This window comes from Podarcis bocagei, assembly GCF_964188305.1.
Source record: "Podarcis bocagei genome assembly, chromosome: 6".
NCBI classification, from domain to species: Eukaryota; Metazoa; Chordata; class Lepidosauria; order Squamata; family Lacertidae; genus Podarcis; species Podarcis bocagei.
In genome coordinates, this window is record NC_138130.1 from 39,088,918 (window position 1) to 39,112,695 (window position 23,778).

The 23,778-nt window shown below is 40.5% G+C and overlaps 2 protein-coding genes across 7 annotated transcripts in view; both read right to left on the reverse strand.

Moving 5' to 3' along the window:
- MID1 (midline 1) overlaps positions 1 to 3,864 on the reverse strand; it is a 285,842-nt gene extending 281,978 nt beyond the window's left edge. Inside the window, exons 1-2 of the mRNA XM_081197048.1 lie at positions 3,803 to 3,864; positions 2,179 to 2,231 (exon numbers count right to left, since the gene is read on the reverse strand). The gene's annotated coding sequence lies outside the window, so the exon portion shown is untranslated. The remainder of the gene's footprint in view (positions 1 to 2,178; positions 2,232 to 3,802) is intronic.
- Positions 3,865 to 9,284: 5,420 nt separating this feature from the next.
- Positions 9,285 to 23,778, reverse strand: part of ARHGAP6 (Rho GTPase activating protein 6) — a 182,239-nt gene continuing 167,745 nt past the window's right edge. For 5 of the 6 annotated variants that reach the window (XM_081197003.1, XM_081197002.1, XM_081197005.1 and 2 more), the window contains exons 9-13: positions 23,090 to 23,269; positions 16,871 to 16,968; positions 13,904 to 14,169; positions 12,949 to 13,029; positions 9,285 to 11,237 (exon numbers count right to left, since the gene is read on the reverse strand). In XM_081197003.1, the coding sequence (XP_081053129.1) occupies positions 10,531 to 11,237; positions 12,949 to 13,029; positions 13,904 to 14,169; positions 16,871 to 16,968; positions 23,090 to 23,269 (1,332 nt within the window). In that variant the 3' untranslated portion in view covers positions 9,285 to 10,530. Of the gene's footprint in view, positions 11,238 to 12,948; positions 13,030 to 13,903; positions 14,170 to 15,007; positions 15,842 to 16,870; positions 16,969 to 23,089; positions 23,270 to 23,778 lie in introns of those variants that run through there. The other variant, XM_081197007.1, reaches the window with a different exon arrangement.

Sequence of the window (23,778 nt, forward strand, 5' to 3'; positions counted from 1 at the left end):
CTTAATCTTAGCGTTCACCAATTTATATGAGCAACTCATGTTTCTAAAAAAAAAATAAAAAAATATTCTAACAATTCTATTACAACTCTTGCACAAATTAAGAGTGGATAAAAGGGACACATTTCAGAATCTGGATCTAAACAATAGACAAACAGGGCCAAGACCTCCACGCCTATTGGTAGGAAAGTAAGTAGTTAATATTCAGGAACTACTTTGACTTGGGAACCAGCTTTATTATCTCTAAAGATGGTTTTTATCCACACTGCCTTGCAAGCAGAGTGTTTTGGAGTTGTGACACTTACTTATTCCCAAGCTATAATCAAGCTATTCCTTTACAGCATGTATAAATAATTACATGGGGAGAAGTTGCTATTGGTTACAAAGCTAAATCCTTGCTTACACATTCTTTAGGAATAGGATGTCAGCATGCAGACATCCAGGTTTCTACAGCTACTTCACCGCACACAGCTACGTCCTGCCCCAAAAGCCAAATAATTATTTATAAAGAGAAAGGTGATTTTTACACTATAAAAGCGGAGTTTAAACTGGATTCTCATTTCACGGAGGCATATTACCAAACATGATCTGTCGTGATACGCAACACCTTTGACAAGTATTGGCAAGTGCCCCGACAGCATTCTTTTTCCAGCTCCATCACATTATAAAGAATGAATGGCTGTATAGTGTTAGGAGGGCTGACACCATAAGCCTGACAGCCTCTGCATATCGTCACTTGGTGATAACTTTGTCAAGCAGACGTCACTCGCAGCTGCAGCGGAGGGTGTTCAAATCAGAGCAACAACTTAAAAACAACAACCAAGAAGCAGCAGCATTCCCAAGGATGTGAAATAGCTATCACTCAGCTATTGCTGAATTTTAAAAAATGAAGCAAATATCACCGAGGTCAATAAAGCTATTAACAGTGTCAAGACATTATCGTCTCTCAGAACACTAGAACTGGGGTTATCCAACAAAACTGAGTATCAGTGGAAGTATCCTTCCCTGCCCCAGACAAAACACATAATTAACAAATTAAAATCCACACACAATGGTAGCCACTCAATTAGAAAGATATGAAGAGCATTAGGAAATTCATGATGGACAGGCCTTTCAGAGACTATAAGCCACAACAGCTACAGAGAACCTTTACATACATAGCAGCAACATACTTTGAATACTAGATGCAGAGAATGAAATGCTCTCACTTCCCAGCAGGCAAGTCTGAGTGGCCACTGTTAAAATACTGTAGTATTATTTATGTATTTGATTTATCTGTCACAGCTGTCTCAAGGAAATTAACAGCAATAAAATCCATGCAAATACAGTGTTTAAAATCAATGACAAACTAAAAGTGAATGGCCACTAATTAATAAATGAAATCACCCTCTCCACACACAATGAAAATATCATCCGGAAGAATTACAAAAAAAAATTCATCTGTTAGCTTTGGCACTAAGTAAGCTTCCCTGGGAAGACCATTCCACATATTTTGGAATATGTTGCTACCCTTTGGAATTCTCCTAGAGGAGTCGGCCTTTGGTGATAACTTGAGGGCCTGGGTAGGCATGTATGAGGTAAAGCTGGTCCATGAGGTATTGTGAAAGGCTTAAGACCAACACTTTTAAATAAGTTTGGATTTTTGCTATATGAATAGAATATGTTCTGCATACCTCTTAACAAATGAACAAAGGTATCATTCAAACAAATTTAGACTTCACTCAACAGGAAATATTCCTAATTATAATCAAAGATTTACAGCTCATCCTGATAATTCCTCTCAGAGGCCCTGAGTGATATAGGCTGGCCTTTGCTTATAGGCAGACTTCCAACCTAACACAGCTACTCACCAGCAACAGATCACACAGAATAGTGACACTAACAGGGATTACAACCCAGTGGCGTAGCGTGGGTTGTCAGCACCTGGGGCAAGGCAAGTAATTTGCGCCCCCTAACCCGTGGATTTTAGCAGGGGGCAGAGAGCTGTGAGTGCGAGCGCGCCCCCCCCAGATGTTGCGCCCGGTGCGGCCTGCACCCCTGCACCCCCCACGCTACGCCACTGTTACAACCACAGAAAAGTGTCCTATACAGAGAGGCAGATTATTGGCCCATTTAGCTAAGTATTGTCTACACTGACTGGTAGTTGCTCTCCAAGGTTTCAGATAAAAGTCCTCTTCTTACCTGAAGGTGTCAGGAACAGAACTTGGGGGTTCTAGGCATGCAGATCATCTACTCTAAATGAAAATAAAAGGGAGCATAAGTTCGCAATAAGCCTTTAATATAAAAACTAAGAACATCCCTTACATAAAGGATCTGAAATAAATAGTACATATTAAATGAAAATATGCTTTCTAAAATCCTTATAAGTACAGCTTATATGAATTTTGTTTCAATATGTATTTATCCGGAAGACATGGAGGGCAATAGGAAGAAACTATAGGATGCTCCTTTACAGAGGACACATTTATGAAAATGAAACATCCCTCTGGAAACAAATCAATGTTTGTTTGTTTTTAAAAACCCTATAGACCAAACCAAACTATATAGTTCTCTGGCTGAGGTAATTTGAAGAGAACAGTTCCGCAGTTTAAGAACTTTCTTTTGCCTCCAGGCATGAATAGCATTTGAGTGGCAAGGTGACTGACAGACAAGGCGGCTAAAGGATTGTTCTTCGTGGAGAAAAGCATTCTGGAGACATTGGATCACAACGTGTTATTGTCACACCAAATTCTGTTTACTATTTCTCTTCCAATTTCCATAATCAATTTGCCTGCATGACTAAATTGAGGATTCGCTCAGTTATCTTGATTCACAGCATCAAGCCTGCTTTGGAAGTAAACAAGGGAATCATATGCTTCCATGAGATTTTCAAAGAGCAATTTGGTTTCTGTGCCTGCCAGTAACATAAGGATGCCAAGCCAATAAAACCTACCCACAAGGCAGAACACACAAATCAAAATTAGAAGTTTGTGTTACTGCAGATACTCTCCCTACATAGCACCAGTGATTTCTGAAAAATTATGAGGAAGACACAGACCCCCTCCCCTCCTTATGTTTCAGACTATGCAATATTCCTCAACCAAATCTTATAGGCAACAAATTTAAGAACGTAACAATAGCCCTGCTGGACCAAACTAATGGGCCATCTAGTCTAAAATCCTGTTCCCACAGTGGCCAGCCCTTGGGAAGCCTGCAAGCAAGGGCTGAGTGCAATTCTCCCCTCCTGAAATTTCCATTAACTGCTATTCAGGAGCATATGGCCTGTGACTATGGAGACAGAGGAAAGCCATCATGGCTGATAGCTACTCAGAGTCTTATACTTCCAGTCTCTTTGTTCAGGTGCCACAAAACTGTTTTGCTGCAACAGACTAACATCACTACTCCGAGTGGCAGAAAAATAAATATTCTTAAAAGCACACACTGTCTGCAAATCACTTTCATTTTGAATATAACATCAGGCCTTTAAAAATCTTGCTGTGATTCTGGGTTCCATCTCACTATAAAGTCTCTTTGCTCATGCTTACAAACACTGGGAATAGTTTCATACTACTGGCTCTAGTTTTATCAAACTTAGCAAAATGTTTAGTGGATTATACCTGGGTGAAAGCCAATGGGGTACATCCACCAGCAGGATAAATTTCCTCCCCCTCCCCATGTCCCAAAAATCAACTTTAGTACAGTTTGGGGACTATCTGGGGGATGCACAATGGACTATAAAAGGGGAAGGTATGCTGATATTCCCCACTGTTCTTATTTTATGCCCAATCCTACATGATTTCAGTCATTAAAGTTAAATAAAATTTACCTCCTGGTAAACATGCTTTGGAGCTGTAAATAAAGAGGCCATCCAACTAAAAATAGCTATCACCACAGTCCTAAGTCATCTGCTAAGAAAAATGAGACTTACCTTCCCTGTAGCCTGAGAGAGCACAGCTGAAGCTAATTTTCCTGATGTGCCTTTTACACTCACCCACCTTCCCTTAAAAAGCATGGCTTGCAGTAGCTATTTTTGCAGCCTATGGGGTATTACCAAATGCAGTTTGGGTCCACCGTGATTTTGCATTGATTTAATTAAGTTAATTAAATTTATCTGCTGTGTTTTGTAAATAAAACAGGCAGAAGGTAGAACACTGAAAAAACAAATTGTTGTTGAACATGTTTCATGGTAATCTGGCATTCTGCTATGGCTAGACATAAAAACAGGGGAAGTGGGAGTACCTCAGGTTAAGAACTGTACCTCAGGATGAGAACAGAAATCGCGTGGCGGCAGTGGGAGGCCCCATTAGCTAAAGTGGTACCTCAGGTTAAGAACTGTTTCAGGTTAAGAACGGACCTCCAGAATGAATTAAGTTTGTAACCAGAGGAAGGCACCACTGGGCTCTGACTGTCAGTTGCCACGTGACTGTTGTACAAGATGTGGGAGGAAGGAAGACACAAAGGCCACTTCATCCCATAAGACCAGTGGGAGTTCAGCCTGGCCATAATAAATACAGTAGTACCTCTGTTTACAAACTTAATTGGTTCCAGAGGTCCGTCCTTAACCTGAAACTGTTCTTAACCTGAGGGAATACTTTAGCTAATGGGGCCTCCCGCTGCCACCGCACGATTTCTGTTCTCATCCTGAGGTAAAGTTCTTAACCTGAGGTACTATTTCCGGGTTAGCGGAGTTTGTAACCCAAGGTGTTTGTAACCCGAGGTACCACTGCACACAAATGTCTGTTTACAATGCACCTCTTGTCCTGGTATTTTCAGAACAATCCTATCACATCTGCCTGTCCCCTCCATCTCTCTTATGCCCTTTGAATTGTTAAGCTTGGGGACAGGGTCCGTGCCTTATTAAAAGAAGACACTCTACCCCTTTACAAAGATGCCTTCAAACATGACAACCCAGTCATGTGGGAATCCCTTGCAGATGACCGCAGTGCCTGGAGACAGACAGTCAAGTCATGTGACCGGGAGAAGGAATGACCACTGGGAGGAGAAATGCCATGATGCATCTGCAACAGCACAACTGGACGCCTTCATCTGCCCCAGCTGCAACAAAACATGTCTCTCCTGTATTGGTCTCTACAGCCACAGCTGGCACTGCAACCTTCCTACAGTTTGACTTGACCCCCAAAGGCACACTCCTCCATTGTCTCCCAACACAGACGGATGCCAACAACTCCTTCTATAACTAAATAGAATTGCCACTGTTCATTTTCTGAACCAGTTTTTCTAGTCGCCTTGTAGTCCCTAAATGCCCACTGTTAGCAGCTTGAATAGTTTCCCTCTCTTTAGCCCCGTAACACAGAACTCATATTCAAAATTATTAATGCAGGTCTGAAAACTCTAAGTGAATTAAGAGGTAATCAACCTAGGTTATTTAATCAGTAGCCAATCTTGAATATATGTCCATGGCTTTTTTGTGAGGCCATATAGATTCGCCCAGTCTGTTGGTTTTCTAAAGATGTGATCATTCTTGTCTACACATTTATTTATCTGTGGCTTGGAACACAGAAACACATCTAGCGCATTGTGTGGTAAGACAGCCTCCTAGTGGCCATATTTGAATCTCTCTGGCAACAGTGCAAGTGCACATACTTCAAACAGAATGCTTTAGTTCCAACAACACTTCCTTCCAAAAATGTTATTTCCGATTATAGCCAACCACAAGGTATTCAGTAGATGAGATCCTTGGCTACATGACAAATATTCTGTGGACTCAACAGTTTCTCACAGTATTTCAGAGCAGGGCTGAGAGAGTACTCATTTCCAGTTGATTTTAAAATAAATATATGACAAACACTGTGAAACTCCTAGAATTTCATGCACTGGCAAAAAACAAAACAAAAACAAAACAAAACTTAGACGTGACATTGCCATCATAATAACATGTCCCTGGAAGGCGAATAACAGAAAAGAGCATTAAATGTGCAAATGGCACAAATTTATTTTAAATTCTGGTGAAGTTGCAAATGTAACCTCTGGTCCAACACAAGGCTATTCAAGGCCATACATCTTGACTGATCTGTGTGCAACTTTCCATAGTCCTTTCTATCCATGCATAATGAGAGGACTAAATAAATACAGCTAACAAGCTTCAAACTACATTATTGGTCACCCATTTACAAACAGCAAGCAGATCCACCATTCATTGTGAGAGGTTTATATTCTTCTCTTGAGACCTAAGCACAGCTGAGACTCGTTGAGGAAATAAAAAGACAAAGTTGAAGACAATGTGTTTAGTCCTGTTAATGCAATTTCATGCATTAGTTTTGATTTTTCATATTACACACATACAAAATACATACTTTAAAAGTGCATTTATTGTACCCAGCGAGCAGTGTATAATAAAAGTTGTCCTCAAATAATGAACATTTCACAGTTTTTAACTTCAGCAAGCTTGCTGACTACTTGATCTAGACAAATACTAACAATTGAATTTTCTGTTACCCAAAGTATTCTTTGGCGATCACTTGTAGCCAAGTAAGTCTGCCATAAACACGGTTTTAACAATAAGTCCGTAAGTGACTGTGGAGGCCTATTCTGGATCCACACATCCTTCTACAGTGGGGACATTGATTTCCGGGTGGGAGTTGATCACGGTGTGGATTTGCAAAGCACGCCTTCCTCTTAGCACGTTTCTCCCTTGTGCCCTGAGTTCGAGTGTCTTCAAAGCCCATGACATCTTTGGTAAAGGTTGTTCTCCAACTGGAGCGCTCACAGGCCAGTGATTCCCAGTTGTTAGTGTTTATACTACATTTTCTTAATTTGCCTTGAGACAGTCTTTAAACTTCTTTTGTTGACCACCAGCATTACACTTTCCATTTTTAAGTTTGGAATAGAGTAGTTGCTTTGGAAGACAATCATCAGGCACAGTAGTACTAAAGGTGAGTTTACCTGGTACATTCACAATACACATAATCATGACTATTTTGAATCTAATTCATACACCCTAAACTGATGATGGCTCTTGATTCAGCCAGATCTCTATCCTGGAAAAATGTTTTTTTTTTGGGGGGGGGGATTAAAAATAGTAACTTAATCAAGTAATACCACATACCTGTGTTTGGAATGAACCAGTTCAGTTAACAACATTCACCACAAAAATCTCTGAACCTGACCCCATCCACACTACACATTTAAATGCAGCATTATGCCACTTTAAATAGCCATGGATTCACCCAAAGATTCATGGGAACTGTAGTTTGTTTAAGGATGTTGAGAGCTGTTCAAAGAATCCTATATTTCCCTCACAGAGCTACAATTCCCAGAGGTCCCTGGGAAGAGGGATTGATTGCTAAACTATTCTGAAAATTGTTAAGCTGGTATAATATTCCTTTAAATGCACAATGCAGCTAGGGCCCTACACCTGAAAGTAGTTTCCATAATTGCTAGGTGAACTGAATGCGTACTAAGATTGCTTTTACTTTAGGCAAAACTTTGGACTGTTTCTAGTCTTTCTTCAATTTCATTCTCTGACATTACCTTTTTTCCCTTACTCTTTAGATTCTTTGGGCCTTTAAGGTTAAATACCGTAATTGTTGGGAAAAACAAATTAAACTAGTCAGATTTCTCCCTCTGTGTGTTATATTTATTGGTGTTTATTAGTCATTTTCTACTTCAGCACAGCAACTTCTAACATTCTGAATGATTTCTTTTCTTTTCTTATTTTTGCCAAGGGATGATTTGGATCAACTTGAACTGAACTGTGAACTGAACATGAACTAAACTAGTTGAATTTGTAAAGGGAAGGATGTGAACTGGAATCAAGTTTCTTTTTGGACAGTTTGAACCAGAATAGTTCTTTTTTTTAAATGAAGCTTCCAACCTCTGCATGATACACAGTGCTCTTGACATGAACTCAAGCATATGTGAACAGACTGCCAGGGGATATATAGCGGAAGTTCTCAGAGGAGAGGTCCCTGTTCTGGATTACTAAGGTCCATGCAGTTCAGACTTCAGAGGTGCTGCAGTTATTTATTCAGTTATTTGGAAAGGCTGAGTTCTTCGGGGGAAAAGTGTCTCATTCTTAGTGGAACACTTAGTTTGCACTTCTTTCTTTCTTAATCAGAATGGCAGGAGCTCCTGCAGCATCCCGTCCATTTCTGAAATGCCTTTTCCCGATTGCCACCTTCCCCTCTCTTATTAAATGAACATTGTGTTTTTGCTTCATGAAGCCAACCTGGTAAAGTCACTGCACACATCCATTATTTTCTGCATGACAAAATGCTTTCCGGACCTCTCAATTCCTTCTTCTTGGTTTCTTAACCTTAGGAAATTGACTGCTGATATTTCCCCAAATAAGAATAATAAACCTGAAGGTACTGTTGTGTAGCTCCATCCAACCTGACTCTGGTAGAGCAAAGAACCACCCATCCCAAAGCTCCTCACCCCACCCAGTAATGAAAGCAGGAGGGTCTAAACGCTGTTTTCAGATTAATGTCTTTTTAGCTATATTTAGTGATAAACCTTTGCGCGCGCCCCTCCGGACTGAAGCCCCATAATTATTTCATTTTTATCAAAATTATTGTATAGATTGTATATAGATTATTGTATAAATAAATGGACTTTCACAATTTCATTGCTTTGCCAATATTCTTGTGCATTTCCCCTACATCCCACCACTGATTTTAATCAGAATTTCTAAAATTAATTTTTGGAATTGGAGTATTGCCAGTGCGCTGCATCTTTCAGTTTATTTGCAACTCTCTCCTACGTTAATGATACGCATTGAAAATATGCTAGAAAAAAAATGACAATATGTATGAATACATCAATATCCTTTTTGTGTTGTCCTTGAGAAATGCACATGTGCACACAAGAAGAATCTTAATGCAGCTGTATGTACAATCGCATCCAGCTTGTTTGTTGCAGTCTTTAGCCCAATGATCTTAAACATTAGAAAAAGGCAACAGGAAAAGAATCTAAACGCCATCACGCATGGAGTCCTCTCTTGATTGACAAACTTGCATGGATACAATGGCAAAGGAGAAGAGAAAGTGAACTTAGCCAAAGAAAGAAAGAAAGAAAGAAAATGCGACTAACTTCACACATGTAATACTCTGGACAAAACCTGGAAATTTGTTTGATTGTTAAATGGAATAATTGAGTATTCCTAATGCACCAGTAAACCATACCAGATACCACCGAATGAGAGAACTTCAAAAATCACCCTTGCTTACAGTTTGCCTTAAAAGGTTTGGTCTCGTATGGTAGCAAAACAAATAATATATTTGCACACACTGTACTGTGATAGAGGGAGTGTGTTGACACCATTATTTCAAACCCAACAAATGGAAATATATTTTTGGTAGACTTTTATTCCATCCTTTTGGCACAAGATATAACTTAAAGACAATCATATTTATAAGAATGTCATGGGCAGATGTTTCCCTTGTTAAAACGGGGGAAGATCTTTAAAAATGGCAATGTATTGCCACCTGCTGGCGCTAAACATTATTGCCGTTTAGCTAATATTTGCAGGAACATCAACATTTAACAAATATGACATTGCATTTTTGGCACAATCTTCCTGTAAAAAGGTCATACTTAGTCTGGAATCTATATATGGGATTCAGTAAATACTTGTCCCTTAAGGTATGCAAGGATTTTTCCATAATACTTTGGAAAACTTTTTTAAAAAGGAAAAGTAGTACTTCAGTTATTAAATTTGGATTCCAGTTTACTTTAAAACCATAATATTTATAAATATATATTATATACTGTGTATATAAAGTTGCAGTTTATCTGGAATGGGAGGCAGGAATTTGAGCTCCCTTTGTTTGGTTGGCGTAGGCGCGGCCTTGCTTCTGAAGGGTTAACAAAATTGCCTTCTAATAAGATTCTAAATATATATATATCTATCTTTACCATATTGCATCAACTTTTTAATTCTTTTGCTTGAAAGCAAATAACATGGTACATACACTTACTCTCTAACTTGCTCACTATAAAATATATGGCTTTTTAACTGTTTCATCCCACATTAGTGTTTTTCGTAGGCAGTGAAAATATATGTCTCCCACAGACAGGCTAAATTAAAAGCACAGAAACCAGCTTGTGCGCCTTCAAGAGAGCCTCAATGCATCTTGTGGTAATATAAGTGCAGTGATTAAAATATTTTTTTTCTTTTAAAAAAAGCAGTTAAGGTTGCTTGTTTTCTGCATATGAACACAATACTACCGTACCAAAAAAACCCCCAAAAAACTTTTGCAGAATATACAAGCATCTGAATGGCAGATACATAAATACATCTTAGCAACACCAAGGCTGTAGTTTTTAATGTACACACAGCTTATATTTTACAGAGTGGTTAGATCTGGAACTGTCATGTAATTTTCCCTTCCTCTGATGATTGCAAAACCAGGAATATAATTCTTTTTTCATTTTTTTTTACAATGCTATTAAAATTATTTTATAAAGTGAACGTTGTTGTTGTTGTTGTTTTTAAATTAAATGACATTTGTTTGCAATAAAAGCTAGAATCCAGTCCACCATTACCTTTCCTTCTTCAGCTGGAAAAAAAGCATGGCCAGTGCTGGTTTCTACTCATACTAATGTTTCAGGAAGAGCATCTGGATTATCAGGCGATAAAATCTCCCAGATCTGCCATCGATCCCTTTGCCAGTCATGCCAATCTGGTTCTGACAAATTTTTACTGTTCTGCTCGCTGTCTGTGGCGGAGCACTCTCTCTCCGTTTTGTCCGGCTGCTCCTCAAACAGGGTAGACTGTTCAGGCACCTGCGCCATTATTCTTGCTCCCGTGGCCCCGGATCGGGATTCTGCCCTCTGGAGCCTCCACAGCGGATGTTCTGCTGGAGAGACCGTTGGCTGAAGGCATGAGGAAGAACTCTGTTTTGTCTTGTCGGGATAAGGTGGCGGCGGAGGCCTATCTTTCCAAAGTGCTTCGCCCTGCCTCGGGTACAACGGGTTCATTGCGTTGTGCAAACAAGTGGCATCTGAGTCACGCTCCGCGAGGTGCTGTGCGTTACTCATAGGAAAATGCTGCTCCGAATCACACTGGCTGGAATTCCTCCGGCCAACTTCCATTTGCGGGGTGCTGCAAATCCGGGAAAGGGGAGGATGAGGGCGGCATTCCTGAAGGGCAGTTGTTGTCTGACTCCTTCGGATAATTTGCTTTCCATTGTCTAATTCTGTGGCGCTCCCCTGCCACCGAGGTGAAGACAGGTTCCCTTGAGAAAGAGAGCAGTGCCCTGGCCGCAATGAGCTGCTCTCGTAGATGTCTCCATATGACCCTACAGGCCCATGGAAAAGGTTCGTCAACAAAGCATATAGTAACTTTCGACACAACATTTAAGCAGCAGCAAAAACACAGGCACCAAGATCTTACATAACGTATGCACAATTATATTAGGACAGGACTGCAGCCTACTAATATAAAATACTGTGGGTGACTTTAATACACATACCTTTGCTCAGGTGTGCAAGCTACCCTAAGGTAGTATAGCCAAGGGTAGTCTGCTTTGCACTGGAATGCCACCACAATATTTTGACTATCTAGGGCCTTCAGGAGAACATAGTTCTCAGCTTGAAATGTCAAAATATAAAATGTTGCACCTGAGGTGCCAGCTTTTTTCTTTTTTAAAGGTCTGAAAAGACAGAAGAAATCTCTCTTTCTTATTCCTATTTCCAGAACACATGGTCACCTGATGAAACTGATTAGCAGTAACATCGGAGCAAAATTAATTTTTCATATAATACATACATACATACAGCTTATGGCTTCTCCTTACCACAAGATGTGGTTATCAACACTGGTTGGATGGCATTAAAAAACAAAAGTCGAACTATCTTTTAAATGTCTGCCGAGTGATAGCTATTAGCTAAATGGAACGTCCAATTTCTAAACAGAACCTCCACTTAAAGGTAAAGGTAAAGGGACCCCTGACCATTAGGTCCAGTCGTGGCTGACTCTGGGGTTGCGGCACTCATCTCGCTTTATTGGCCGAGGGAGCCGGCGTACAGCTTCCGGGTCATGTAGCCAGCATGACTCAGCCGCTTCTGGCAAACCAGAGCAACGCACGGAAACACCGCTTACCTTCCCGCCGGAGCGGTACCTATTTATCTACTTGCACTTTGATGTGCTTTCGAACTGCTAGGTTGGCAGGAGCAGGGACTGAACAATAGGAGCTCACCCCGTTGCGGGGATTCGAACCGCGACCTTCTGATCGGCAAGCCCTAGGCTCTGTGGTTTAACCCACAGCGCCACACGCACCAGGTATTAAATCAAACACAAAAGAAGCATGGCTATCACGGGGTAACCTCCTGATAGTAACCATCTAGGACCGCCTCCAGTCTACTTCAGGCGGCCCAAGAAACACCTCTCTTCACCCGAGAAGCCAAAAGCTGTGTCCAGAATGGAAAGGCGGGGGGGGGGGGGTATGCAAGTCATCCAAAGTTCAGTGTTCATATCAGGCCACAGAAGCTTATAGACAGCAGTGATAGCCTTGAGCAGTCACCTAATCAAGGACACAGAAAGCCAGAGTCTGGGAAGACAGGGAGATAGGAAACGCTCTTCCTTGGAGACAAAGCAAAAGTACAAGGCACAAGTCTATTCTAGGAGAGAAGTAACTTCTGGTTCTCCCCGCCCTTGCCCCCCCCCCCCGCCCTCCAGTTAAAATGGATCTTTTTTATGTTTCTTGCCCTTGCTTGCTCTCTAGAGAACGCTAATGGCAGGCTTCTGCTTCCATGCTCTGCTCCTTCCTGTGATCTAAGCCTTAATGGAACCTGTCACAATTCCAAACCCAGAGTAATCTACTAAAAATGAATCCTAGATTGTCTGCTAAAGGCACACCTGACTCCCTTGGGGGCCAAAATTCATAATGAAACAAGACTGTTAACTGTATGAGTGGGATTCAGGACATCAGAGTAATGTAATACTCTGAAGTGCATGTTCAAAATCTTGCAACATATACAAGTATGCTTTAAAAGCAAGATAATTTATACCTGTCATTCCTAAATCTTTGGAACCACTTTTCAGTGTTGAATGCCAGGTTCCCCAGATGTCGAAATAGTCTTCTGAAGCATCTGCAAAATGAGGTGAAACATAAATGCAGATTATTCTGTAAGAGTCAAACAACGGAAATAGTAGCAAGGTCCCAGAGAATTTTTTAGCCTCCCACAAAGAGCTTGTGCTAACTCAGAGGCAGGTGTCTACCAGGGGTAATACCTGTTCAGCAGCAGTATCTTAGCAATGAAACTTACCCCATGATTTTTTTACCTAGCACCAAGCTGTGGATCATTATTCAACAGCTGGAAAAAACCATTTTATTTGCTTAACTGTATCTACTCTACAATAAAGTGCTGGCTCAATTCTCTAGGGTGAATTAATTGAAAAACTCAAAACAGGACTGAGTTGGTTTTCAGAAACAGCATGCTAGGACACTTTAAAGAACTTTCTTTCCAAATAAATGGAGGGAAATGTACTGTCAATCATGTTTAGTATCCAGAAAGTAGAGACCAGAGAAAATTGCAAAGAGATTTAACAGCAGATAATACTGGACCAAATAAGATTTTTGGAACTGGCCATATATACCGTGGAGCATATATCCTGCACTGCCCCCTGCCTCAGAGCAACCTCAAAAACAATTCATTCTGACCCACTTTTAATTAAGAGGTCGTATGGATATAACTTTTTGATGTGTTATATTGCTGAAGGTTTTCAATTACTTATTTTAAGTGTTGAAATGAATTTTGTACGACTGTGGCTTTTGAAATATCTTTACTACTGCTTTCAGTTGATTGCAATTTTTGGAATTGTGTTTTATTCTTTTTATGTGTATTTCCTTCAGAGGACTCCCCTCCCCAAAAAAAGACAGCCTAGAACTATTTTAAAATATGTAATACACAGCAATAACATCACAGTGCAATGAGAAACATCTCGCTTTGGTGCTGATCATACCTTTTCCAAACCACGATCCAAGGGAATTCTCTCTTGATTTGGGGTGCAAACTGCTGATCAATGTACATTGCTCTGGTACTTTGAATAACTTTGACTCGGAAGCGAGGGCCATATCGTCTTGCATTGCCAAAAGAGACCTTTCAGAGAGCACTGGGGAGTTGTTGTCATAAGGCGAGATGTCACCACTCGAGGCTCTATTTGAGTCTATGGATGGATGTCGGCCTTCCATGGAGAATGAACCTTCTGACTGGAGCATTTCAGGGATTCTGATAAAGTTTGACACAAAAACAGAAAGTTCAGCCCAGGAAAATCAATTGTGCATTTCAACAACAAGAGCGCAAGGCAGGTCCACCGATTCTGGGATGAAAGTGCTTCTATAACAATGGAGACTGTTTTCTACACCACATAAGTAAAAGAAAAAGCCACTGCCACAATATATCTAAAACAAATCAACAGATGTTTCAAAAAGACAACAACAGAAGTTTTGCAGAATAAGTCAGGTGAAATTATAATTCAAACAGAACTCACTTCTTGTGTTAACACTGAAGGTTTTCTCTACAATGTGATTTTTAAAATCATGTATGTGTAATAGTTGTATTTCAGTTTTGGAAAGTAATATAAAATTTGGCAAATTATTATGTAAAGGTAAAGAGACCCCTGACCATTAGGTCCAGTTGTGGCCGACTCTGGGGTTGTGGCGCTCATTTTGCTCTATTGGCCGAGGGAGCCGGCGTACAGCTTCCGGGTCATGTGGCCAGCATGACTAAGTCGCTTCTGGCGAACCAGAGCAGCGCACGGAAATGCTGTTTACCTTCCTGTTTATCTACTTGCACTTTGACGTGCTTTTGAACTGCTAGGTTGGCAGGAGCTGGGACCGAGCAATGGGAGCTCACCCCGTCGCGGGGATTCAAACCGCCGACCTTCTGATCAGCAGGTCCTAGGCTCTGTGGTTTAACCCGCAGCGCCACCCGCGTCACTAATTATTATGTAGGAGATGTCTAATAAAGTGACATAACACAAGAAATGTGGAGGGTGGGGTGAAGGGAAACATTCATGGAAATACTATACAACAAACTTCCAAGTTACATAAAGTCTTACCTTACCTTGAATAAGCCTTGTCCTTCTTATAAAAAGAATCCCTGATAAAAGCTTAAGATGGACACTGTCTGCTTTATAAGAGATTTAACAAGAAAGCTTTCACCGCCAGTTTTTTGGTTAGTTATATTAGTATACTGATGAAGAATTGAAAATTCATCCTTGCAAATCCAGGTATGTAAGTGTGTGAGCAATCCAGAAATAGATGGTCATTCCAGTAGTGTTAGTAGCAAGCAATATTACATAATGCCCAACACAGCTGCATTTTTTTCTGTTTCCATCCTGACAGGATATGTAGTAAACATAGCAAGCTTTGTTTTGCTCTCCAATAAGAGGAAATGGAAACACCGGCAATCAGTTAAAAGCAGAGGCGAGAAAGCATTGAGTGAAAAGGCCAGAGAGGCACTCGCAATGTACACTTTACAAGTAGCAGTCTCAAGACAGCCATCCTGAGAAAGAAGTGTTGGAGTAGTTCTCATATATTTTGCATGGAACCAATTATTTCCACTGCTGGACATGTGTTTACTTCACACTGTTGAGTTTCACCATTCTCCTTGTCATTTGTCCAGATTTAAAATCCATAATCAAGTGTAACTAGGATAGTCCCAAGAGATATGTGGTTATAGATTTTGGTGGCTGTTGTTAACTAAATGCGTATCTCACATTCCAACTTCTCATGGGGGGGGGGGGAACAGCCCAGTTTATTTGTAGCCATTTCTCCAAATGGGACTGGGAACGAGCCATGTCTTATGAGGATCACATTCTTTTCATGTGGAACAATTGTCCCTCTCATCTTCTAGCCAAATTCTTTCCCATGACTTCGCAATGACGGCTGGAAACACGCTAACATTAAAACATATAAAAACTGATTTCTAGGTACCTCATTATTAATGAAATGAATGGAAAAAGAACAAATTTTACTAGCAGCAGAACAATAGGTTAGTGACAATTCCTTCATAAGTCTCAGACACAAACATTTTCCATTGTTGACCTGGGAAGTACAGTGACTGCAATTTGAAACCATCATTTGAACACAGTTTCTTAAGAAAGTGCCATCATGCTTTTCAAAGAAGATTGATAAGCACATCTGCATGGAACTCAGCTGCAAGCTATTGGACTGATGATACAACAAAGTGTGTGTGTGTGTGTGTGTGTGTGTGTGAGAGAGAGAGAGAGAGAGAGAGAGAGAGAGAAAGAGAGAGAGAACTGTTCTGAACTCTGTCCAGGAAACCTTTAAAATGACTTAATGTATAGCTGAGAATGCTATTGAGATACTAACAGCTGCTGCATTGGCACGCACTAGAAACAAATTAACACACATATGATCCAAAACTTTCAGTGTGCCCAATACGTGCAAAACCATCCTGTAAAAGTATATTCCCTACAATGGGGGAGCCAGTTCCTTTTGTGTACACAGATCTGTCCACTTTGCTGAACTGTATAAGGAACATGTGTGCACATATTGGAATTTCTGTGCCCTCAGTAAACATCAGGATCACGGCTATGTGAAAGATGAACCCCATCAACATTCATGAGTATCAATCTAACCAGGCTACTGATTAATACATATCATTGAAGATGCTTAAAAACTGCTGCCATGGAACCAATTAAATTAGTTTATTACAGTTTCCTGCCTATTTTATAAGCAAATGGACTATGGAAAATAAACATGAAGACCATTTAATGATTCTAAAGGCGCTAGAATCACAACCACTCACATTAAGTTAGGAAATGGACACTATGGTTGACAGCACATTCTTGTTCTTTTAAATCCCTGTAACAGGGTTTTGAAATTAGACGTATTTGAATAATTCAGCTAGAAAACACATCCCTGGTGGAAACAATGAAGGAAAAGGAAAACAAATTACTCACGATGACTGAGAAGCTTTCCTTCTCAGCAAATAGTCTACAACATCTGGGTCAGTCTCAAGTAGACTAATCAGAACTTCGTTTTGAAGGTCAGCAGGGACCTATAAATGAATGAAGCATCAGAAAGGTGAGTACAGAATCATGCTCCGTTGTACTATATAGTCAAAGGTTAAGCTTCAACAAAATGAAACAAACACACTACAGAACAACTGATCAATGATTACAACTATTTGTGTGAAATAAGTACCGTATTTTCCCGTCTATAAGATGCCCCCCCCTATTTTGGGGGACTCAGATTTTGGGGACTCAGATTTAAGAAAATGGGGGGAGATATATCCATGTATAAGACCCCCCTAATTTCTGACATTATTTTTTGGGGGGGAGGGACCTAGTCTTATACACGGAAAAATACGGTATATAAGGAATGCAGTATTATTTAACAACTGCTCTCTCTTTCCACTCATTTCTTCCTTACTATGCATAAGTGCACATGACTGTGGTTCTAATAATATGAAATAATGGACTGTACACAGTTTGTAGAAAGACTGCTCTTACTGATCGTTCAATAAAATATTGCTCAAGTATCAGACAATATTGCTGAATGCATAATTTGTTCTAAAACATCAATACTCATCATGCTTACAAAAAGAATGAGGTGTGCAATGATTTTCATGTCTGTTAAATTGCTCTTCATTCTAAATTTTATTATAAGTAGCACATTTTATTTCATTCATGCATCTCTGACTTTAATGGGCTGTACAACACCTGGCAGAGACCTGGCATTCATGACTCATTGGGATGGAATGAACTTGGGAGGCAGAACAGCGCACACACACAAACAAACACAACGCTTTCAAGTTTGACTCCTGTTCACAAAACAATTGCCAAACTGAGCCTCCATCATCCTGACAGATTATTTAGGATTTTAACACATCCCCGCAGAAAGAATTTTTAATACAGCTCCATGTACTTAAGTTAGAATTTACTTGTAGAGTGCACGTATTCTCTGTTTTGTTCTGCTGCAACTTTGAAAAATATGTGAAACTGACACCTGACTATTTACTACAGAACTAAAATCAGCAGCAGATTGCTGATCCTAATTCACTGAAGAAACACAAAAAACCTGTAGTAATATTATGTATTTATCCTGACAAGCAGAACCATTCTGACCTGACAATAAACCCATGCAGTAGGCCAAATATCACATTCTGTTCTACTGGATTTTATTTCGCATATCTTGCTCCAGTTTCAGTGGTGAAACCGGTCACAGCTGGAGGAGCGAAAGAAAACTTGGCAGCAACACACTTGAGTTGTACGCTGTGGATCCACGCTCTCGTCCAAATGTTTCTCTATTTGAAACTAGTGCAAATGTCAAAGTCTTAACTATAAACAGCAGCCCTGGCCTCTTACCACTTCTGGGGTTTGAAAAACAATTTGCTGCTGCTTGATAGGGAACTATCAGCATTTGCTACAAAGAGTCAACACGCCTATATCTGTCAATCGCATCTACCACCTTAGCAAAGAATATGAGGGTCCAATTTGCAGACTCACACACCTTGTTGTTCTCTTAGACAAAATGCTGACAGCAAATGAAGAAATAAGCACAAATAGCTCGATATAAGTATATTCCACTATAGAAGCTAAATTGGGGCAGAGGTTTGAGCCAGATCCACTGAAGCAGTTCAGTTCAGTCAATAAACACATCTGCACAAATAGGAAGAATCTCTACGGAGATGCTTTTCCACTATACATATCTGATGTCAAACTGACACACATCCGCAGGCACTCTCTAATTATAAACACGTCATTTGAAATGGTACATTGTTCCCTTGCATCCAGCAAGGCACTTAGCTTGGCCTATAAAGAGACAAAATATTTATCAGCTCCAACAAAATAATAAAACCCGCTCTAAAAAAAGCAGAGAAGACAGACATTGCCCGCACCCTGCGATCTATGACAGATTGTAAGAAAGATGTGGTAGAATGTGGGCAACCAAAATGGTCAAAGGCCTGGAAACGATGCCTTATGAGGAACGGCTAAGGGAGCTGGGCATGTTTAGCCTAGAGAAGAGGAGGTTAAGGGGTGATATGATAGCCATGTTCAAATATATAAAAGGATGTCACATAGAGGAGGGAGAAAGGTTGTTTTCTGCTGCTCCAGAGAAGCGGACACGGAGCAATGGAGCCAAACTACAAGAAAGAAGATTCAACCTAAACATTAGGAAGAACTTCCTGACAGTAAGAGCTGTTCGGCAGTGGAATTTGCTGCCAAGGAGTGTGGTGGAGTCTCCTTCTTTGGAGGTCTTTAAGCAGAGGCTTGACAACCATATGTCAGGAGTGCTCTGATGGTGTTTCCTGCTTGGCAGGGGGTTGGACTCGATGGCCCTTGTGGTCTCTTCCAACTCTATGATTCTATGATTCTATGATTCTATGAAAAAGGCTACTACAGCTGCAATGATCCAGTGGATAACTAGCTCAATCCTATCCCCCCCCCATTAGAGAAATAAAATATCCTTGTTAATTTAATAGGTTGTGTCCAAACATCGCTCCTGTTAGCTCCTGCTGGCAGAGAGAAGGAAAAGCTTCTTTTACTGATCTCCCACTGCAGCACCCAATATCCCCAACACTGTTGAGGACTGAAGGACACTCAGAAACAGTGTAGGGACTGGTGCAGGGGAGTCAAGACAACTTGCCCCCACCCCACAAGCAGGATCCCACCTCATTATATTTAGAACCTGTCTTTTGGAATTAAATAATATATCCTTTATGGACTTCAGGAAAGGAAGGTTCTGCATGAACCGAAAGGAGAATCTTAACTCAATTTGTATATTGTGCTTGAAGATTGTAGTGAAGGAATAGGAGGCAAGTGAGAAGCCAAAGCAGCAAGAGTCCATGTGTCCTGAAGCCCTCCAGATGTTTTGAACTACAACTCCCATCAGCCCCAGCCAGAACAACTGTGCTCATCAGATTTAGGATGCAATTAGATGAGATGTCAGTGTTCCATGTCAGAAACTCCTGTTTGTTTCTAAGGAAGTTAAAAGCAGGCTTTAGTGTTCGGGAAGCAACTTGGTGGAAGGGGGTTTAAAGCCATCTTCCCCATGCCATGATGTGGGTTTATGGGAGTTGTAGTCCAACAGCATCTGAAGGGTGGGAGGTTATCAGTCTCTGCCTTAAGCACTTCACTTGTTTCCAGTCAAACACAGTGGCAATACTATTATACTACTACTTTTTAACCTTGGTTCAAAAGCAATGTGCAGAATGCAAACTGACTGTGTTGCAATACTATAACACTGCTTTTAAATTTAAGTTTCTTAATTAGAAGTATTTTTCAACTGCATTGAAATACTTCTGCATTCAACTAAATAAAACATACCCACACACCCTGCTTTTCCCACAAATATTTATCCACTCCCTCTTGCCTTCTCATCTCGTTTAAATGTGGGCTGTAGAGTAATGCATTGAAATGTGTTGCCCCATACACTGCCAAAGGGCACTGCTGTGCATCAACATTTGCTATGCAGTATTAAACCCATGGGTGGTGCTGTGGGTTAAACCACAGAGCCTAGGACTTGCTGATCAGAAGGTCGGCGGTTCGAATCCCCGCAACGGGGTGAGCTCCTGTTGCTTGGTCCCTGCTCCTGCCAACCTATCAGTTCGAAAGCACATCAAAGTGCAAGTAGATAAATAGGTACCGCTCCGGCAGGAAGGTAAACGGCGTTTCCGTGCGCTGCTCTGGTTCACCAGAAGCGGCTTAGTCATGCTGGCCACATGACCCGGAAGCCATACGCCGGCTCCCTCAGCCAATAAAGCGAGATGAGCGCTGCAACCCCAGAGTCGGCCACGACTGGACCTAATGGTCAGGGGTCCCTTTACCTTTATTAAACCATCAATCAATCAATCAATCAATCAATACTGACAACAAGTGATTCAAAAAAGGAGAAGTCATAGGAATTGAGTCATTTTTCCACTATAAGGGAAACCAGATCATGTCTATATAGTTCACAGAATAAAATATTTTTATTCATGTCCAGCATACATTCAGTGACATATTTTTCTCTTCCAGAAGCTACAAATAGCATTAACTATGTTGGCCATTTCCACTGATCAGATGGAGGTTCTTCAATCAAAGGCTCCCATGGCTGCCACTGCACCATGTAAAAAGTTAACGGCACAAAAAAACCCCACAAACAAACTCAATCAATCAATCAATCAATCAATCATTTGCTGGAATAGGGGAAGAAGGAATCTATTTGTACAGGAAGACACCTGGGATATTAACCACAGTTGCCTTCTAATACTTGATTGCTTTAGCTATACTTCAGTTACTTACATAAGGTACCATATTGCTGTAAGTATTTAATCTTTCTAAGGCTGTACCCAGATGGAGATTTTCCATAGCAACTGTAATATGAAAGTGGAAAGGGGGGTGGGGAAGCTATCTTAGGGTTTGGGCACTTTTGTTCTGTAACAGCTGAACTGGAGAGAAGGAATTAATTGACACTTTTAATTTGTTCATAAATGATCTGGAGATATGGGTGAGCAGTGAGGTGGCCAAGTTTGCCGGTGACACCAAATTACTCAGGGTGGTAAAAACAAAAAGGGTTTGCAAGGAGCTCAACTGCCTTTGCGAAGAGAGACGTCTGCAGCCGAGGCAGCCAGGACCACCCATGTCGTTAGCAAGGGAGGAGGCCAACTCTATCAGTCCCCTCTTGTAAGCATTTCAGTGCCATCAAGATAGCTGTTTGAAGGAAGAACTGCATGGCAGCAGCAGCCTTGGCCTCTGGTTTGTAATATCCTCTGCTCTGTGTTAAACAGAACTGGTGCCTGAACTTGTTTTCTCCAGGGAGTACTTCTTCAATAGCACACAGTTAAAGTATGGAATTCGGTTCAACAAGATGCGGCAATGATCACATAGATGGATTTAAAGAAGGATTAGACAAATCCATAGAGGATAACACTACTGATGGCTATGCATTACCTCCAGGATTGAAGGCATTATGCATCTGAATACCAGTCACTAGTAGGAATAGTGGAAGAAGGCAGTTGAATTCATATCATGTTTGTGGACTTCCCATAGGCATTTTGGGGCCACAATAGGCTTTTTTGAATTGTGCCACATGCACTGATCCTTCTGGTCCATTTGGGCTACAAATAATCAGCATCACCACCACCCCCTTCTGCTTAGCAGGTGTCAGATACAGTTATTGTATTACTTCAAGCTAAGGAATAATGTTATGAAACCATAGTACCCACATGTACAAAAGAATGCACTATCTTGTAGAAGTTCATCGCCAAGTAAAAAATACTGGGAAGTGTGTATGAATACTTGTGGCAATATCCCTGAAGCAGAAGTGAAACCTTGATGAAAGATGCTTATTTTATATTTACTGCACAGAAAACTTGACAGTATGAGGAAACACTAACTGTTGTTTTGAATTTCATTTAGCAATTATGAGTTGCACTTTCTACCTCATATGCAAGTGAGCAATAATTTTGTAGTTCCCAAGGCCTTTCTGCTCTAATTGTCAACCTCATAATCCACACTATTCACCCTACCATGGAAGGCCTTCAATGCGTGTGAAGGAATATGCATCCATGTTCATTCTTTTTTTCTTTCTGAAGTGAGAAACATCTGCAATTCTTATGGAGCAACTTCTCAAAGAATTGTACTCCACAGGATAAAAACACTGTATGCTAATGTATAAGGGATTTTATTTATCAACAACTGAAAATATATGATGCTATCTCAAGTTCATGATGCCAAACTGGTGTTTTGTTTTTTATCTCATGAGATTTTCTCCACATATTGACAATAGTTTTTTTCAGCAGTGTTTTGCCATACATTAAAAAGGCAATGCCACAGCTGATATATAATATATACATAGAGAGTGCTTCATGTTTTGAAATGAAAGCACAGGAGAAAAGTTTGAAGTGTACAGTGGTACCTCAGGTTACAGATGTTTCAGGTTACAGATGCTTCAAGTTACAGACTCCGCTAACCCAGAAAGAGTACCTTGGGTTAAGAACTTTGCTTCAGGATGAGAACAGAAATTGCATGGCGGTGGCGTGGCGGCAGCAGGAGGCCCCATTAACTAAAGTGGTACCTCAGGTTAAGAAAAGTTTCAGGTTAAGAACAGACCTCCAGAACAAATTAAGTTCTTAACCCAAGGTACCACTGTATTCATAACCTGCAATAATGCAAAATAAAGAAGACTTTGCCTACCATGAAAAGCATTTCATAGTTTTCTATCATCTTTTGTACAACAGCAATGATTGCAGTACTCTCCTCAGCTCGCGCTGTACTTTGAACGGTAAATTCTTTGTCTGTTGTCTTCTGTTTGTGCAACAGGTTAGGTCCAAATATAGTGGCTAGATTAAGTGATGTCATTTTGTTGCCAGGAATCTGAAACAAAACAGAAATAAAGTTGAGTTACCTGATTCTGTAAATGGCTGCCTGGAATTTAGTGTAAGCTGAATTTATTTTCCTAACCAGTTTAGAACCCCGCATTGTCTTATACTCTTGAACCATCTGCCATAAAAAAGATCCAAATTTGTTCTCAATATGTCTGCATCTTTATTTATCAATTTTTTATCAGCTATGTGTGCTTTATACAAGGATGCCTGAAGATCAGGAACACAACTGTTTCTGGAAAGAACATCATGCAATGACCTGTTATATTTATAATACTGGTGCTGGAGACAGTTTTCTGATAAGCTGCTTTTCAGTGGTCAGGCTCTTCTATACAAATGCCACATGAAGTGCTAAGTTTCCACTCCAGAACCGGTGATTACTGGAAACTTGCACTGCTGAAGTGGAAAACTCCTCTGTGAGGGCATCCCTCCCATATTTATGCTGCAATGCATGAGGCAAGGGAAAGTAACATTTGGAAAGCGCAAAACATATGCTAATAT